The sequence below is a fragment of the Lathyrus oleraceus genome, chromosome 3 (genome assembly GCF_024323335.1).
Source record: "Lathyrus oleraceus cultivar Zhongwan6 chromosome 3, CAAS_Psat_ZW6_1.0, whole genome shotgun sequence".
Lineage (NCBI taxonomy): Eukaryota > Viridiplantae > Streptophyta > Magnoliopsida > Fabales > Fabaceae > Lathyrus > Lathyrus oleraceus.
In genome coordinates this window covers 310,199,016-310,219,001 of record NC_066581.1, presented here as the reverse complement: position 1 = coordinate 310,219,001, position 19,986 = coordinate 310,199,016, and the positions used below count along the sequence as shown (strand labels likewise).

General features: G+C 35.8%; 1 protein-coding gene across 3 annotated transcripts; it reads left to right on the top strand.

Annotated features, from left to right (window-relative positions):
* Positions 1-7,794: 7,794 nt before the first annotated feature.
* On the top strand, positions 7,795-10,807 carry LOC127127330 (uncharacterized). 3 transcript variants are annotated; one of them, XM_051056487.1, is made up of 4 exons: positions 7,795-8,629; positions 9,772-9,906; positions 10,059-10,099; positions 10,414-10,807. In XM_051056487.1, the coding sequence occupies exons 1-4, from the start codon at positions 8,199-8,201 to the stop codon at positions 10,476-10,478; spliced, it is 672 nt and encodes a 223-aa protein (XP_050912444.1). In that variant the 5' UTR covers positions 7,795-8,198; the 3' UTR covers positions 10,479-10,807. The 3 variants fall into 3 exon arrangements, with proteins under 3 accessions (XP_050912444.1, XP_050912442.1, XP_050912443.1); XM_051056485.1 differs by having other exon boundaries at positions 7,805-8,629; positions 9,772-10,099; XM_051056486.1 differs by having other exon boundaries at positions 7,813-8,629; positions 9,775-10,099.
* The last annotated feature ends 9,179 nt before the right edge of the window (positions 10,808-19,986 follow it).

Sequence of the window (19,986 nt, the reverse complement as noted above, 5' to 3'; positions counted from 1 at the left end):
CTCACTCCCCTAGTTATATAGTGATTTCGAAAATGATAAAAAAATGGTATTGTTTATTTCTACCCCTCCACCCAACCTCTTTTCATTTGTTTCCCAAATTAGAATTTCATTATCCTTTATTATTATTTTTTGTTTATGCATCCGTGAAAGTAATTTGAATTGGCATCCCTATCCTTCAACAATCTAGCTCTAGATCTTTGTCACTTATTGCTACAAGTTAACTTTGACACTTTGTGTAGTTTTTCCGAGAGCTCTCTCTTTATTTCTACTTCATTTGCTGAAAGACTTGACACTTCATTTTTAATCTCTAATTTATTTAACTCTTTATTTTCCTATTGATTTTCACCCCTAGATTTGGAGTGTGATTTTTATTCCAATCTTTGAGTTTTTCCTTGGTCAGTTTTAGCTTTTTGTTTAGCACAAACATTCCCCAACCATTTGTCCTACCCCATTTTGGCCCTTAAGTTAATAAGTTGATACATTCATCATGACATTTGCATCATCTGCATATTATGACATGCATTTATTTTCGCATAATGCTTAAAATATCGACTAGAATAAAATTTCATTTTTATAAACAATTCAGTTGAATCAATTTCCAAATGTGTGTAAAATTAGTGGGCAAACAATTTCGTGAACGGGCTTACAACTCTCGGTTTTATCAATCTATGATTTGGATAGTTTCACCTAGCATGCTCGTTTTATTTTCCAGCCTCGTTTATGTACGCATTTCGATCAGCCTGAGCCTTCTCAACCGAGTATTTTTCATTGCAAAATTTAATTTTTATCTGTCTGTTTTCCATAAGTTTATTCACGTAGATCATTGTAATGCATTCATTTTATTTTTTCGCGCATTTTTTCACTCAATTCTTATTCATTTTTATTTCTTTTATTTTTATTTTTTAAACAAAACGACAAGCAAAAATAAATAGAATCAATGAAACATTCGATTTTATTTTATTTGACTTTGTTAAGAATTTGTGATTTTTAGTGCATTTATTTTATGAAACTCATTTTTAATCTCTTGAAACATCTAGGAGGGTATTCGTTGAATTTGTTGAAATTTAAAATTTATTAAACTCTAGTGGCACACACACACATATGTGTGTGTGTGTGTGCGCGCGCGTGTGTGTGCGTGTGTGTGTGTGCGCGCGTGCGTGCGCGTGTGTGTGTGTGCGTGCGTGTGCGTGTGTGCGTGTGTGTGTGTGTGCGTGCGTGTGCGTGTGTGCGTGTGTGTGTGTGTGTGTGTTAATTGGTTGTTGGAGTGAGAGACCACCAATGACAATGAATCCACGCGGCACATTAGCTCAGAAAAGTGGTACCTCATTTAAAAAATAGAAAAAGAGTGGTTACTTTCTCTTTCTGCAGAAAATGAGAAAATAAATTTCTTTTTCTCCCTTATAGATCCAACCAAGACTCGTCTTTCTTTTTTCACTAAAAGAATATATTTTTCTCAACTTTTTTTCTCACTTGCTCGCCCTCCAAACACACCTCCACCTATTTTCTTCCTTACTCGTCGGTGTCACCCTCCGTCTACCTCCTTGCTCACACTTACACCACCCATCGAGCAACACTAAAAACCACCCCAACCTTCAATCATACATCCTTCGTTTATGTTACAACCATTCACTAACCTGTAATAACCTATTTTCTCCCTCACTGGTTCTCCACACAACACCCTTCATCATCATCCGTGGCCACCTCTAAACCACCCAAACATCCTTCCTCCTCACCATCGGGTCACAACCACCAAGCTCATCCACCCTTATTCAAAACCCACATCTCACTATTCGTTTCGCCACCATCCTTCTTCACCTCACTACACCACCTTAATTTCTTCCTCTCTCCATCTCCACCAAAAATCGACCTTCCACTCTCTACCAACCACCTTTGATTCATACAACAAGTCAATAATTTTCCTTCTTCAACCATCACCGGTAACCACTGCATTCATACTCCCCCTCTTCACAATAATGACTCAGCAGTATACCAACTTTTCACAACCACCACAATCCGTCAACACCCTTCTTCCATCTCCTATTTTTCGATTGGTGAAGTGATTTAATCGACAACTTCTAGAACAAATTCAACTCGCGTTTATTTTGACAACTCAGCATATTCTTTGACAAAATCATTCGGGCAACATTCGTAAATGATTTTGTTTCAAAAACTGATTTTGAAATCCGCGTACATGTTGTTTATGTTGTATTTATTTTGGTTTTCGATTGCTTTTGATTTTGTTTGCATGGATTGAATTGGTTGTAACATTGTGAATTCATTGTAATAAATATATATGTGTGGATTATGCTGATTTATTTATGCTTTATGTTTTGCCGAAATCCAGACAAAAAAATTGAACTCGTAATGTAACGTTGTTTGCATATACATATGTGTCACATGTGGTATTTGTTTTGTTCAATTCATTTTTGATGATCACATTTTTGCGTTAGCAACTTGCTGGTTTAATTTGTGTTTACATGCGACCTTTCAATTTTTTGTCGTCACGTTAATTCGGATGCACGTTTTGGTATGGCGTTAGTTTGAATTTGATCTTTCCATTTTACTTTCGTCATGTGACTTGATATTTTACGTGTTATATGTAATTTTCGATTTGATTATGATGAGCGCGTTTGCATTAGCAAGTTGGTGGTTGGCTGTATACTGCAAGATAGGATACCAACACGTAGCATAATCTACACAATCTCAAATCACAGTATATCAATTACATTCTCACACCAACTCATCAATCACAACTCATTCACATACCAATTTACACACAACATCAATATCATATGCATTTATCTCATTATGTATCACATACTCAAAATGCAACTCCATGCAACTCGATGCAACTCTATACATATGGTATCAAATATGAACACTCATGTTCATTTTTCTACCTGATACCCACAATAGGATCAGATTCCCTCTTGGAACCAAAGCACGCCAAATCGCTACCATCACCATAAGAAACGCTTCACTAATCCCTCATAATAGGAAACAACTACTCGCACCCGACCCATCATCATAGGATCGAGACTCAAAAAAAAGAACCGAAGTTCCGACAACATGAATGCATGGACTCGAGATGAAAAAACAACACATACACGTTGTCCCCTTTTCTGGTCGTGTATGCCACCAACAACATAATCAACATAAACATAACAAATGTACAATTAAATGTGCAACATTTTTAACAATCACCACAATTATTCATGCTCAACATTTCATTATCGACACATATAAGTATCTTCCACACAACATTATTATAACCAAGCCATTATAACAACATCATCAATATTCAACATTTACATTATTAACCAGTTGTAATTAACATTCTCAACATTATAACATCATCAAATATGCACAGTTCTCATCAATTATTCATTTTATCACGACATAATCAACCCCTGAAATGAATTTCATTTGATGGTAAATTGTGTTAGATTTTCAATGCTTCGAACCGCATCTCAAACAGAGTCATGGATCTCAAGTTATGGTAAAAACCCTATTTGGCCTCAAATTTGCCTAGTCGTGACGAGTGAAGAAAACAACCATGCCCATGCTGAGCATGGAGCTAAAGCGCAATAACGATGAGCACACAATACTGCATTGAGCGTAGGCGTGCTGAGCACGAAATCTTGTATTCAGCGCATCGTGACGGACATGATATGAATTCTGCTACGGAGTTCAGATCTGAACTCCGATTTTCTACTTCTAGCACCCAAAATACAACATACATATTATAACATATTCATAGTGCACGATTTCATCAATTTTCATACATTAAAACCCCATATTTTTTAAAATCATGTTAATCCAAAAACCTTTGAAAGTCCATCAATGGAGGAAAACATTAACAATTCAAAAACAGAAAAACCACACATGATTATGCACGAAAATTCATCATCAATTCGACCAACAACATTATAATAACACCAAATTCAGAATTGATCAACTCAAAAATACCTTATTGGAGGTTAAAGACTCGTCTACCCTACCCCTCATCCATAAGCCCTTATTGAACCCCCTTACCTTGATTTTCCAGCAAAAGTTCCTTAAAGCTCTTCAATGGAGTTCTTCCTATGCCATAGCCTTTTCCTCCTCCTCTTCTCACAAAATTTTGACTTTACGTAAAAAAATTCCAACCCTCTTACTAACTCTTTTATCATTAATCTAATATCCTTAAATTAGATAATTCCACCATATGCAAAATTATGTTGTATTTGAAACTTATCTTACATCGATTAATAATTTTCTAGCATTCCGCAACTCATCATTCATCTCATGTTGTTTTATCGTTAAAATTTCTCCAATACTTCTAGTTTTCATTCAACTTTCTTCCATATTTGTTCATTTTTTAAAGCATCAAATTTTATACTTTCAAGAATGAATTAGTAGAAAAGGAAGTGTTTAATAAAGAACTTGAAATATTTGATAGATTTTAACCATAAAACATCGTGAGATGAATGATGAGTTGCAGGATGCCTCAAAATCACTAATCAATATAAGTTGTTCTTGTAATATAGCACAATTATTCATATAATTATTTTTTTAACCAATTTTGAGAAGTTATATGTTCAGTATAGGGTTTAGTGAAATAAGCAATCCATATTATATTTAATAAACTCAAAATTATTCTACCCTCCGATTTTATTAGATAACCGTGGTGAAAATGTGGTATATCCATCAATGAAATTACAAAACCGAGGGGACATGTGTTTTCTCCATTTCAAAATTCCAAAAAGGTCTCCATGGGGATCAAACCCACGACTTTTTCCATATACCCGTCGATTAATTTAAAATCGAGAGTTAAAGTGTACACTTTTCATTATGTCCTTCGTTACCTCACCTCTGTAGCCGAGGTTAAATGCATTTCACGTTCGACGTTAAATGTTCTTTTTCTAGTAGTAAAACCTTTTGATTTTATTTTCTTTAAGAATAGGGTATTTCTGCCATCTCTTCTGAATGATGACGACTCCTCTTGTATCTAGTGGTTGAATAGGGTTCAGCAAAAGAAAAAAAAACACATCTGGAAAGAGCAAGGCATTTTTGACCTAATACAATTCTCAAGAGTTGGCCCTAGGTACAATGCTCACATTCTCCTTGCATCCATGTGCTTCTGGGAAACCTCCACCAATACATTTCAACTACCTTATGGGATGGTAACCCATACGCTCTTCAACATCGTCGCTATTGTTGGTCTTCGACCAACTGGAGAACCTTTTGAGCCTTCAAAAATCACCAAGGTCAAACCCATATTTGGTTTTACCAAAACTTCCTACATCACATTCATCGACGGGCATTATGCTTCGACAGAGCATGTAGGGGATCATTTACACATAGCTTTCGTGACTTACTGGCTTTCTCGCTATGTTTTTTGCTCTCGTTCCATCCAAGTGGCCTAAAGATTTGTACCTCTGGCCACCCAACTTCATAAGGGGAGGAACGGTTTCCTCAGGAAACTGATCTTATGTGGACGATATGAATCCTTGGGGTTAGCATCTCGCGATCTTATGGAACGACAATATCCTAAAAGTCTCTAGGTGGGTGGCCCCATTTGGCTCTTGTAGTTGTGGCTTAACGCCACTTTCGAACCTTATCTAAAATCGAAGATTCCTTTTAATTCAGAGGTGGGAGTCAAAGGTCCGAGGCTCGCTTATCTCGCTCTAGATGATGGCAAAACTGCCTCTAAGGAGGCTTTTGAGACTTATTTTGATATGTTTTATAGATGTAAAATATTTGTTTCAAATATGGCACCATTTGTTAGTTGAACATGTATACCTACATGGTTCAGAAACCAGTTCCACATCCCTCACCTAATGAAGAGATGGAAATTCATGACTACTTATTGGAATGCCTCCAACCCGCTCCTCTATGGGTAAAACTTAGCTCCTCTAAAATGGGGATAAGTGCAACTGCCTATCAGCCAAACTTGGTGGCTAGGCAATTTGACTTAACCCAACTCCTACCCAACTCCTTAATCCCTAAAGTAGAAGCTATCTTAGTTTCCATTGATGAACCATGAAAGAAATGGCTTGAGAGTTGTAAGGAATTCTTCGGGAAGAATAAAATGGTCCTCAATTCTCTCAAAATCTCACTCTCTTTCCATTTCACTAAAGATTTCCAAGACTGGTGGTCTATTTATTACGAAGGTGTGCCAAATTCTTTCCTTATGGTCCAACACCTGGATAACGCTTTCTCCTTTCTACGGAACTTGGACAAGAAAAATAAAGGTAAATCTTTCCGACTATTTTTAGGATGTAAGAAAGACTAAGGATAAACTTGTTTTAACTTGTTTTAATTTCCTCTTAGACTCTAACTCATTTCCATCGACCTATTACAGGTGTTTCCTACAATCCAAAATCGTTGACCGCTGTATCTCAAGAAACTAGCACTAAAGGAGGGAGGTCTGTGTCTACCCAAGAAACTTTACAAGTGAAATTCCTAACCTTATTTTCCTTTAGGCTATTAGTTTTATGTCGACTCCGTAATCTTTTATTTTGCTCCTTTAGAATCGAAAGAAAGGAAAAAATTCTTTTGTTGTAGGGCCCTCAAGAAAAAATAACAAACAAAATAAGGACGTTAAAGCTTCAACTAGTGAAGAAACTCTGGTTTGTACTTTCTTTGTTTCTCACTCTTTTGAATTCATATTCCATCTTATTCACGTCTTTCGAAACATGCTAGTCTCCATAGAAAGAGGCGGAGTTCGAAATCAGTGACGAAAGCCTACAGTCCCCTCCATCTATCCCTCCAAAGCATCAGACATACGTGGTTATTAGAGTCGTCGATGACAATTTTTACGATCAAGGGAAAGGTAAAGCCCCTGTTGAATCTTTTGGTCTTCGATAGAAGAAGAAGAAAAAAAAGAGAAAAAAAAGGGTTAGACAAGAAGCCATCATGGTTTTTTATGAAGGGACTGTGGAAAGTGAAGTTCTTGAACTGAAGAAGAAGAGAGGTAAAACGATTCCTCTCCAACCTATTATGAGCCTAGGGAGTGCACACTCAAGTCCACATCCATATGTTAATAAGGTAACTTACTACCTTTTTTTCGCTTTTCGTTGACTCTGACTATCTTCAAACTCTAATGCTGGTTCAAACTCCTTTTTACTTGATAAACCTGTCGACGTTGACCTTACAAACTTCTAAGAACAACCAGATAAATCTTGATTGCATGGTGACTTCTCCCGTATAAGTATACAACGCCTTTGACAACTAATTCATTAATTATCCATCCATATATCGATGGTGAACATGTCTTCTATAATCTTTAACATTTCTATAAAACACAACTGTTGTAAAAAATAAAATGAAAACTTTTAGATTAAGTATTTTTCATATCATCAAATAAGATTAGAATCCACCGTAAATTAGATCTTTTCTCTATTTTCAATTTTGCAAAAAGATGATTTTTGGTTTATGTTTCTTTCATTGTTTTTTATATTATTTCAATTGACTTGCCCTTTTAATAAAATATACTAGTACTACTATGTTTTTAGAAAAAAAAATATACAGTATATATAAAATATTCTTACACCGATAATCAATTAATAATTTATATTTTACTATTTAAAAGTGTTTTAATGATTTGATAATTTATTTATTCTCATTGAATTGAAAGACAATATAAAATTATTTTACAGTGTGGCAACATATCCATTACAGTGATGTTTTTATAGGAAGTCCATTATTTTACAAATACGAACTCCAATTTGGAGGTTCTAAAATACCCAATTTTTTTATCTCAAATACACGTGTCACCAAAACAGATGGATCTCCCTGAAACACAATGGTTCTCCATTACATGCAAGCACGTAACTTAAAAGTTGTGCGCCCCACGCGATATAGAGTTACAGCGAGAAAGGGTCCCTCGCGTTCCAATTTTTCAGCCTTTCACAAAAGCTCCTTTCTGACTCCAACAACCACCAGCATCATCATCATCATCACCATTGCAAAATTCTCATCCATCTTCATCATCACATTTTCCCTCTCTTTCTTCAAACGACATCGTTTCATCCAATCCTCCTTCATCTTTATCATAACCGCATTTTAAAATCATCTTCGGCGATTCACCAAAACTTTCAGCATTAGTTTCACAGCACAATTAAACGACGTCGTAACGGGATTTGAATCAGCGATCTTCGTTACGGTAGTTTTGAAAACGGCGTTGTAACGACGTCGTTTACGTTTTCGTCGCAATGCCAATCACGCCGTGCGACAGGCAGACTCCTCTTCCGTCTCCGATTCCAACCGGAAGAGGATCGCGCTCCGCCGCTAACGACATCTTCAGCCAGTTCCTGGAGAAGAAGCTCCACTTACCGGAACTTATACTACCGGAACTTCATCAACCGCCGTCACCGGCTGAAATTGACCTCTGGTCTCTCCCACTTGCCTCCGCTCCTCTGCTTCTACGCTCCGCTAAGGAGTTCGGCGCGTTCCGGATACGGAGCCATGGAATCTCTAGCTACGATCTCGAAACTATAGCGATGGAAGCCGAACTCGTTTTCAAAGACTATAAAAAGGTCTACGTTGAGCGTAATGGACGCTGCGGAGGGATGATTCCTTTTGTTCGATCCAGCAATGGAGAACTGGAATTCACAGCTCACAACCAAACGCATCGGAAATTTTGGTATAGATGCAATTTTTTGTTTCTTTCAACATATGCAGATTTTCGTATTTGATTATTCACTAGTTTCTTTTCGTGTTACTCATCTTTTGGATTTTGAATCAATGCAATACCTATTTCATATCCACTCTTTATAATTGTATTATATGCATATTTAATTTAACTTACTTCAAGTTAGTGACTTTGGTTGCAAAATTCTCCACCACATATGGAAGCTGTTACAAAACTTTGAGAAAACCACCGCGACTAAGCAGTATCGAAAGATATTGATATCGATACTAATATTTACTGTTTTTGTGATAATGGTTAATTCACAAGGCGATAACACAAGTATTGACCAAAACCGTCAAATCCTTTACCTAACTGCAATAAAACATTATCTGAAGATGCTCATACCAATACTCTTATTTTCATTTATTGTCATAAAAAACAAATTGTGGTTTACTACAATTATATGGGGTGACTTTAATTATGCCAATACTTTATTTACTGGTTTTGTGACAAATTATAGTTAATTGACGCGACCACTTGTTTGAAACCTTGGTTGGGATGCGATTTGCTGAACGTAAAACTTTTTGCTCTTACAATATTTTAAATTATATAATATATTGCCAAAAATCAAATAACCAATCTATTGCCAATATCTTGCCAAAAAAAAGTCCTGTGGTTTTTAATAAAGCCGAATTACATTGTTTGATTATGTAATTGGATTGGATTATTGATCCTGCATATTGCATATTTAGAATTGATGAAACCACAATGGCACCGTGTGATTATTGAAGCTTTAAAGTATGTCCTTCATCAATATCACAACGAAACCCATCCGGTAAAATGACACTCAATCCAAACATGGATCTGACTTCAGTGACTTTTGAAAGACACCATGCATTTCAATCCATATCCACTATGGACGGATCGAAATAGTAGATATAGATTGAAGGACATGGTGTCTTTCCTGAGCAAAAGTCATTGAAGCCGACCCTCCAAACATGCACATGATGAGTTGTTTGATTGTTTTGAGGTTTAAGTTTTACCATTCAGCATGTATGTAGCTGATCATAGAAATAGACAATTGGTGGTATACATTGTCATTCATCTGCAATGGAGACAAAACAAAGTGCTAACTTGTTTTTATGTTACACAAGCAGGGTTCATATGGGGTACGTAGCAAGTAGATTGGATACTATAGTGGAGCAAGTGATTCTGGCTCTAAAACAGGACGCATCACAAGATTTTAAGGAGCGGATTCAAGAGACAGAGTCTGTAGTTTGTCTTTGCAGGTATCCCCATGACAGTGCCCCCAAACGAAACGAACGTGTCTCGGATAAGACAAAGGGCGTGTTATGTGAACATGCTTTGCGCTTCTACCTTCCCATGGAGCATTGCATATTTTACGTCCAAACTGAAAGAGGTCCTCTGTCTTTTGATGCAGGTCCAGAGCATATAGTTGTCATTGTTGGCAAGCAACTAGAGGTAATTAATTTCATCTTCTGTTTGTGAGTATCGTAATGTATCGGATACTTTTATACTCGGAGCTTAAGTTGTTTATGCAGCAAATGTTGTATGATTGGACTAGAATCAAGTGGTTCTCACAATCTTAGAGAAGTAGATGAAAAAAGAGCATTAAAGAATGCTATTAGCATTACTCATGATAATATTTACTAACGAACTTGATTTCGTAATCTGAGTGTCTTTTATTTGATCTTTAGTGAGCCCAAAATATCAAATATGATATGTGGATAATTAAAGACTAGAAACTAATCAAGAATTTCACTTTATGAATGTAGGAGTGGAGCAACGGTGTATTCAAATGTGTTCCTGGGGAAATGATTTTCATGCCGAGTTTCCATAGTAGCAATGCCTCTTTCTCTGTAGAGCTTACATGCTTGGCCTCTTCGAATCTAAATCAAATATTATACAATTTTGACAAGATAATATCCTTAAACGATCAAATCCTTATTGTATTATGTCTCGTGTTTTTATACAAATTTCTATACTTCATCTTTTCCTGATCCTCAGAACATGGTTGTACCATTTTGTTTTGTTTGGGTGTCTTTTGCGTGGTCATGACTCATGATGTTGCTCTACCCAGTTGTTCTGTTATACAACTTTGTTGTACAGTTTGAGTGTAAAGATTGTGATTTTTTGTTTAAAAATACCAGTTATGAGACATTGACATGATTTCCTGAGTTGGAATTAGAAAAAAATGGTGTAAGCATACATATTGAACTTCACAAAAGCCCAGAAAGGAGATATTTGCATAATTGGCAATTTAAATTTCCAGACCATAATTTGTATTATTTCAATACCATATATGGTAGTTGCTGTATTCTTTCGTACATATGATCTTGATGAATGAGATATCCGAAGGAATTTGAGGAGATTCAATATTCAAATCTAGTTACTGTTTTTTTAACAGTAAAAACGTTATAAATATACATGTCTATATTTGTTTTGGCATACAAATAGACAAATAAACAAAAACTTGCACAACAATACACTTTGATAAATATCTAACCAATATCTAAAACCGAACATCCGAATTAACTTTTTGGGTATGTGAACATCGATAAAGAAGCATTATTTAATAAAATGATATTTTCAATTATTTTAGAGAATACTCTACGGGATTGTTTATTTTCTTCTATTTGTTTATTACTCTCTCCGTTTCACAATAATTTTAAAAAAAATATTGTTTTAAAATGAATATTATTCTCATTTTTTAATATAAAAATGATTATTATTTTTTTAATACTACTTTTAACACATTAATAAAGTTAATTTAGTAAAATTATAATATTTTATGAATATTATTGTAATCCTTAATTTGTATACAAAAAGATTGAGAGGGAGGGAGAGAGATGTACACATTTTTCTCTATTATATAAGTTTATCATTATGACTTTATTAATCTACTTCTACGCATCTCTAAAATTTTCTTTAAACTCTAACAGTAAAATTAAAATGGACACAACACTTAATTAGTCAATGAGTCGAATCATGTTTATAGTCCAACATCCCCTATAAAACTTGATTTGTCATTCTAAGCCCAATTTGATAAAGTCTTCATTCATGCTTGTATAGTTTGATGAAGATGTCAGCTACTGATCTTGATATTCAACCTGTACATCCTTTCTATCTATGCACTCCCTTATGGAGTGATAATTCGTATCAATATGTTTGTTATGATCATGAAAACATGACTTTTTGCAAGAGGTATGGTGACTTGCTATCCACAAAAATCTTGGTCAGTTTCTCTTGTTACATTCCTAATTCCTTCAAAAATATTCCTAAGTCACACAATATAAGAAACACGTGACGTAGTTGCTAGGTATTCTTCCTCACAAATTGAAAATGAGACAATTGAAAGCTTCTTCAACATTAAGTGAAGGTTGTATTTCCCATGAAGAACATAAAAATTTTAGTACTCTTCTGGTCATCTTTATCTCTAACCCAATCACTATTATAATAGTCGATTAATTTATAGTCATTATTTAATGAGAATCATAAATCAAAATACATTGTACTCTTGACATATAGGAGAATTATTGCTGCAACCTTGAGATGAGTAATAGTTGAAATCTCCATGTGTCGATTAATTAACCTTGTATCATATAGAATTTATGGTCTAGTGCATGTCAATATCGCAAACGCATAAATAATCTCTTGAAATTTGTCGCATCCACCTTTTCTATTTTATTACATTTTGATAGCTTCAACCCACATTTCATCGATGTATTAATTATCCTATAATTATCATTCCTGAATCTTTTAAGCATCTATTTGTGTATCTTTGTTGGGAAATAAAGATTCCTTTTTCCTTATGTTTTACCTCTATTCCAAGATAGTATGACATTATTCAAATATCAGTAATCTCAAACTCCATGTCATAGCTTTCTTGAATTCTTCAAACATATTTGAATTACTTCCTTTAAAGATCGAGTCATTCATATATATGCACACACTCAAGATATCTCCATTTTAAATCTGTACATATATGGCATGCTCGTGTGGGCACTTCATGACTTTTTCTTTGAAGTAGTTGTCAATTTAATTATACCACATTTTTGGAGCTTTCTTTAGCCCATATAATGCCTTTTTAACCAATTTTTTTTATCTTATTGTCCTTTCTCCTTGTAACTTAAAGGTTGTTTGATGTAAACTTTTTCCTCTAAAATTTCATTCAAGAAGGCAGACTTCACGTCCATCTGGTGGATTATCCACTTGTGTTAGGCAGCTAGAGATATTATTAGACTTTCCAAGCGAGCAATTGGAGCAAAGACCTCGTTCTAATCAATTTCAATCTTTTGATTTGTCGCGCCGCAAAAAATACCTAAGAGCATTGCACGCTCAAAGATACAACAAAATCGCCACCAAACTTTATTTATTCCAAAAGGAAAGAGAAAATATCAATAAAATCCAAGGGTAAGAGAAAAATGGTAAGGAAACCGGTTATGCAAGGGGAATGTATTATCACCCCTCATATCCGTTGTACTCAACGAGAATCATTTTGATTGTTCTTTGCGCAAATGGATGTTATTATTTAAAGGTTACTTGCAAAGGGGGGAAATGTTTATAATGTGCTCGCCAATGATTCTCACCCTCGTGCCTACGTATTCCCGTAGTGCAATAAGAAAATCAAAGCTCCATAGTTCGTGGTAGAAAATACGGATTTGTTGGTTGATTTCAGAGGACAATTATAATCATATCCTAGAAGTGTATAGACGTTAGCTGATTATGTATATTGTTCGAATGCTCTAAGATTTTTGTCTAACTACTAAGGAACGAATTATAATAGTTCTTTTATGAAAAGAAACAAAAATTGTTTTGAAAAGATTTCTATGATAAAAAGAAAAAGAAAGAGTTGCTTGAATAGAAAAAAGAAAAAAGAGAATTGTTTGGGTTGCAAAGGAGTTTGAAGTATAAGAAAAAGAGTAGAAAATGAGGAAAGTGTTGTGTGTTTGAACCAAATGTTGTGGTTTTTGTATCCATATACAAGTGAATCTGAACCAGGAATGCACTATCTAAACTAAGGATGAGGTATTTTAACTGATAGACGGTGATTAACCATGCATGAGAGTATGTTAACCAAGATGTGGTGATTAACCCATGAATTAAAGTGTGGTATTTTAACCAATAAACAGTGATTAACCAATTCATGAGTTGCAGGGTTTGTTAACCAATAAGTGGTGATTAGCCCAAAGAATGGGAATGTGGTATTTTAACTGATAGACAGTAATTAACCAATGCAGAAAGTCGCATGAGCATGGAGCTCATGTGACAATGCATGAAGAAGAAGGTAATGAAAAGGAAGGGTATCTTAACCATAAAAGGTGATTAACCCAAAGATAGGGGTCTAGTTCAGAAATAGGTATTTTAACCATAAGGTGATTAACCCACATAATGCATGGAAGTCCAAAGAAAATGTGTGTTTGGTCCAAAGAGGACAAGTGTAATGGATGTTATTTGTTGCAATGTTGTCTGTGGGAAGAAGACTTGGCAATTATTTGATTTGAATTGCATTAAAGTCTATGAGTAGGGGTGGCTAATTTGAACAACTGGACCAGGCATCCTATATCCAAAGATATTCAGAATAAGGATAGGAATACTCCTTTTCATTCCTTCTCCCCACTACTTAAGGCTCGTGGCGCATAATTCGCACCATAACTGGCAATTATTGAGAGAATAGTCATTTGTTGTGCTTGATATCCAGAGTCTTCAGAGTCTTGAGATGGTGTTTGACTTGGGTGTTACAGTGCAATGCCAATGCCAAGGTGCAACCCAATCAAGTGATCAAGACACTTATGACCACTTAAATGAATAGGGGGAAAGCATGCCAATTATTAAAAGGTCGAATACCAAAATAATTAACTAATCAAAATAAATTTAATCAACTAATCAAAGGGGTGAACATGTCAAAGCATACACTAAGCATATGGAAATGTAAGATATTAACAAGGTTCTAAAAATTGGGATTAAACAAGTTAGCCTAATTTTTAATGAATTTCATGAAGCATTAAAGAAACTCCAATATTAAATTTAATTAATTCTAAAAAAGTAATCTACTATAATTAACTAAATTCATGCATTTTCTATGAATTTTTTATCATGAATTAAAATGTGTATAGACATAAGCTAAAAATGGTAGAAAAGGTGACAAAAGAATTTAAAAAAACAAGAATTAACGGAATAAAAATTAATTATGTAGGGGTGCATAAACTAGTGGATGTGTAGCCTGGAAATAGAGGCTTTGGGCCTAACAATTAAGGCCCAAACACAAGGTATTGTTGTTTGCACTCATCGGCTTTTTCATTGTTCCATCTCCCAAGTTTATTTCTTCCAAAGGATCTGGCGCCTGTATTTTCGTGATTGAGATCGTTGGGTCTTTTTCAAACCCTAAAGGCTCATCAACATAGATGTAATCTAACCTCTAGCTTTCTGAAGTTGTTGTTTGACTGATAGAGCCATATTGATTTTCCTAAGAGTTCTCAGGCTTAATGGCATCGACGTCCAATATTTGTTAATATTCAGCCTCCAAGGCCGCTAAGATTTTGTTTTCAACCACATAGGCCAAAATTCGAGCAACACACTTGACTCAATCATGATATTCATCAGATTCAAATAATCGGTTGTACCCTCTAACAAATTTAATTTTAGGTCAAAGTTAAACTTGTCAATGTGATTGACATCTGCTCTGAAAAAACTTTGATTCGCTTCTATGTGTTTGACAATCCCATCAGGCTTCCAGATGGTAATCCTCTGATGCATAGACGAGGGTACACATCCTATTCCATGTAGCCACTCTCTACCTAATAGTATATTGTAGTTTGCTTTTTTCAGCACCACCACGAACAGTGTTGGCCTCGTGGTAATCCCTACCACTATGTCTACTTGAGTAACCCTTAAGGGTTTTTTAGTTTTGCCTTCATAGTTGGACAATACCATGTTGTTAGAGGCTAAATCTATGGTAAATTTTCCTATTTTCTCAAAGAGATATTGGGGCGTAACATTTATGCATGCTCCACACTTTATCAAAACTTTATTAATCCGTACACCATTTACCTTGACCCTTATATACAAAGGCTTCAGGTGTTACTGCATGGCCATATCAGGCCTTTAAAAAATGTCGCAGTCTTGATCCACTGATCCATCATTAATTACGTTGTAGCACAGAGGCTTGTGGGTAGCTAGCTCTTCATCGAGCCATTCCTCTTCAATCATGTATGTGACCGTGTCGTACGCTAAAGGTAAGATGAATACCATATTGCAAATGATATCTAATTCTGGTTCAGATCCTGAATTGAAATTGTCTGTCTCCATGTCAACAACTTCGCTTGTCTTATCCTACGTTGCTTTCTCTTTCTTTATTGGTGACAGAGGGGGAAACAACCTTTGCTTAACAGTTCGTCGACTAATTCGACCTTTATCAATAGATTGAATATTGTCTCTTTCGCTGGAGCTTCCATCCTCTCATGCAACTTTCTTGTTCCTCTGGTGTCTCCGCCACTAAGTCCTAGTCATGGGTTTTTTTCCCATATAGGTATGAGAGACATAAGAATACTTCTTCGAGACTTTAAAGTTGTCTCTATATGAGGAACCAACACCAACATTTACTACTTGCCATTTTCCCCCCATCAGTTGTCGGTTTCCTAGAAGGACGAAGCTATTCTCTAGGAGGCGCGTCTACAGTGGGGACGTAAGTCCTACCTTGGAACTTTAATGGGCCTTTTTCCTTTGTTGGAGAAAAGTTCTTTGGGTTTATCCTGTCGGGCAAACATTTTGGCTTGGTAAGGGTTTGTTCTCTCCAGCTCTTTAGCAGTTTCTTTGTCAAACACAGAGTTGCACCTGAGACACAATATTACTTATGAATCTTTCAACCTACAACGATTCAAAAAGTCGACCATCTCCTTTTCAGCTTTTGGATAGGCCTTTGCTGCTTGATCTTTGTAGCTTGTCTTGTTGTCTTCAACGCCGGTTTCGTCGATTGTGTCGACCACCATGATGTCTACTGGCTCGAGATATAGAGCCTTAACTTTCGTTTCAACGTCCTCTTCTAGGCGCGGTTTCTGTTGTCAGCAAACTTGAGCCTGCCATCCTTGAGAGTATTTTGCACCAGATCCCTAAAAAGTACACATTTAGAAGTTTTATTAACCAAAAAATTATGGAATTTACAAAAATCTTTCTTTCTTTCTTTGTTATAATGGTGAAATTTTAGCCCCTTTTGGAACAATGATTTTCCCATCAGCAACTAATAGATCAAATATCTCATCACACTTAGTAACATCAAAGGTGTATGTTTTAACAACGAATTTTTCATATTTGGGTTCGACGGGGTTCTTCCCATTAAAGGGTTTTAGCAACTTGCATGTGTAGAGAGGACATGGCTTTAGTTCCGCCATATTTACCTCATTCTCCACCACATACTCATATTCTAAGTCAAATGAGTTCCATATGTTGTCGGTTTCGACATAAGATACTTTCTTTTTACTGAACTTGGAGGTTCTAGCTTTTTCCTCCTTTAGTCGTTCGACTTGTCAAAATCTATCAACCAACTAGGCCATTCTCAAGTATTGGGTGTCTAACTTCTTCCTGACGGAGTAGACGAGACCCCCTGCTGCCAATTCAACTAACTCATGTTCTGGAACTTGTGTAAAATATATCGCTTTCAAGGTTAAACCTATTCACATCATCATCGATGCTCTCAGCCACCTTTCGCCTTACACTGGCTAATTCCTTGAGGCTAATCCTACATTGTCCCATGTATAATTTCTCGTGAAATGCCCTCTCTAATTAGGCCCGTGTAAGAATGGAATTTTGGGGGAAGGGTGGTAAACCATGTAAAATCGTTCTTTTTCAACGAGTTTGGAAAATACTTGATTTTTCAGATTCTCATTGTTGGCTAAGTCACCAGCATCAGTTTGGTAACATGCGATGTGTTCGATGGTGGACTCATTAGTATCACATGCGAACTTGGTGAACTTTGGGACCTTCCAGCCCCTAGGCAATTCGGTTTACCTTACGTACTCAGACAATGGGGATATATAACTTGGCCTAGAGAGACCTATATTGAGGCCATTTTGGACCAAAACGCATTCGACGATGTTGGTGATATTATCCTACACCCTTACACTGTCTTGTCGGGCTTGTCTTAGGACTTGGTCAACATCTTGGTTTCGTTGAACCAGGACCATATTGAGGCCTTTTGTCCCTTGATTATTTTCGAAAACCCTATTTTCTAGGGGATTAGCCCCTTGAGGAACATTAGGCACTGGAGTCAGTGGCGCACCAAAAAATCAGCAATCCTGCCCATTTTGTGGGCTAATTTTTGGTAATTCTTAATGTTTTCCATAAGTGGGCTAAACATGTTACCTATATGTTGTGTAATTGTTTGAACCATATCATAGTTGCTTTCATCCATTAACTGTCTTATGACTTGAAGAAAGTTATTGGTCAAAGACAAGGCTCCCGGGGGAGGAAAATACCTCATACCTCCTGGTGTTTGTCCTAGTTGACCAAAGTTTCCCATAGTGGGTGATGAGGCCAAATACGGATTCAAGGGTGACGACATTGTCATCTCGTTTTCAGAATATATTACCATACTAGGGAGCGCATTGCAGTTGGCATATCATACAGTTGTTCCTTTTGAGGTAACGAGAAACCTAAATAAGGAGGCCTTTGGTCTCCGACATTCCATAATTCTATAGAAAAGGATTGTGTGGTTGACGCTTGTGGTGAGGAAACTCCCATATCTGGAAGAACGGAATACGCCACTACTTGGGTTATGGAAGTGGGCATTTCCTCAACGAAGGTTGGAGCCGCAGAACTGCCGACACTAGTAACCGTCGGGTTATCCTCCTGGGTTTGGAGTATTACTATGGGAAGGGTTTTGTTTTTTACGAGACATTTCGGAAAGCCGGTTACCACTTCTCAAGTGCATACAACACAAAAACCTCACAAAATGGAAGACGCTACAAAATAAATAAAATAAGACACATATTTTCTACAAAGATGCTCTCACAAAAGGGTCCCACAAAGTGTGCCAATTTGTTTACCAGTTTTTTTGGTAAACAATCAAAAGTTTGAAAGTTTGTGAGATTAACTCGAAAAATTTCAAAAGCAATTTGTGCAAATAACTGGTGTAAACACACGTGGATGTAAATTGAATGCAATAATCATGTGAATGATAACGGTGTATAAGAAAGACTTTAAATGAAGTCAGATCATGATAAATGATAAGGTATAATAAAATAAATGAAATTAAACAAAGAAAAGGTAAAAGTACATGTCCCGTTTAAGGAAGTGTCACACCTCAGTTTTGCCTCGGAATCATTAAATTGATATATACATCATAGCTTTTGCATCTCTGCATCTCATAACATGCATTCCATGCCGCATAATGCCTAAAATGTCAGTCGAAATAAATTTTTGGATCTACAGGCAAACTGCTTGAATCAATTATCAAATGTGTGTCAAATCAACGGACGAAAAGTTTCCAAATCGAGCTTGCAGACATCAGTTTTATTAATATATGTTTCACGTAGTTTAACATGATATGCTCGTTTTATTTTTTGGCTACATTTTCGATCATATTTTAATCCACCTGAGCGTTTTAATCGGGTATTTTTTAGTTTAAAATTTGACAAAAACCTGTATGTTTCTGAGAAGTTTATTTCGCGCTAATCATTGTGATGCAGTCATTTTAATTTCCTAGGCATTTTTGCACACGGTGTTTATTCATTTTTTATCTGTTTATTTTCGTTTTTAGTAAAAATAATTGGGACGATTATTTAGAATTAATCATATTTTTGTTTTGAAATTTGATTGTGTCATTTATTTTTAATTAATTTTTGAAAATTTTACTTATTATTTAATTTTGTTAAAGAAAAAAAAAAGTAAGATATTTCACTCCCTCCACTCACATGAGGACAAAATGTGAAGTTTTGAAATTAATTTTCCAAGGAACCATTCATGAATCAACATGCGTCCCACGGAGGGATACCAATATTTGCACTGACAGCTGGGCATTGTGGAATGATGATTTGTCCAAGTTTATTATGGTTTTACGGAAAGAGAGAGAGGCCACTAAAAAAAGGCAGAAGCTTTATACATAGGAAGGGGCTATGTTTTTCATTGATTTGTTTTTGGGGGCCACCTAAAAAGTTTGCTTCCACTCACTCACTATTCCTCTTCCATTTTCACACTAAAAACTCTTTCCCCATCATGTCACCTTCAAAACAAACTCTCTCTACTCTTTTCTTATTTTCTGAAAATTTCCTCTGCCCATAACCTTTCTCTCCTTCTCATCTCCCATACATCATCATAACTTATCTCCTCCTCCAAACCTTTCTTTGTTTCCACAA

What these genes read in the sequence shown, in the direction of transcription:
- LOC127127330 (XM_051056485.1), top strand. Translation starts at nt 8,199, where the DNA reads ATGCCAATCACGCCGTGCGACAGGCAGACTCCTCTTCCGTCTCCGATT. An exon ending in CAAACGCATCGGAAATTTTG is followed by an intron (nt 8,630 to 9,771) that starts GTATAGATGCAA and finishes ATGTTACACAAG; the next exon opens with CAGGGTTCATATGGGGTACG. An exon ending in TTGTTGGCAAGCAACTAGAG is followed by an intron (nt 10,100 to 10,413) that starts GTAATTAATTTC and finishes TTATGAATGTAG; the next exon opens with GAGTGGAGCAACGGTGTATT.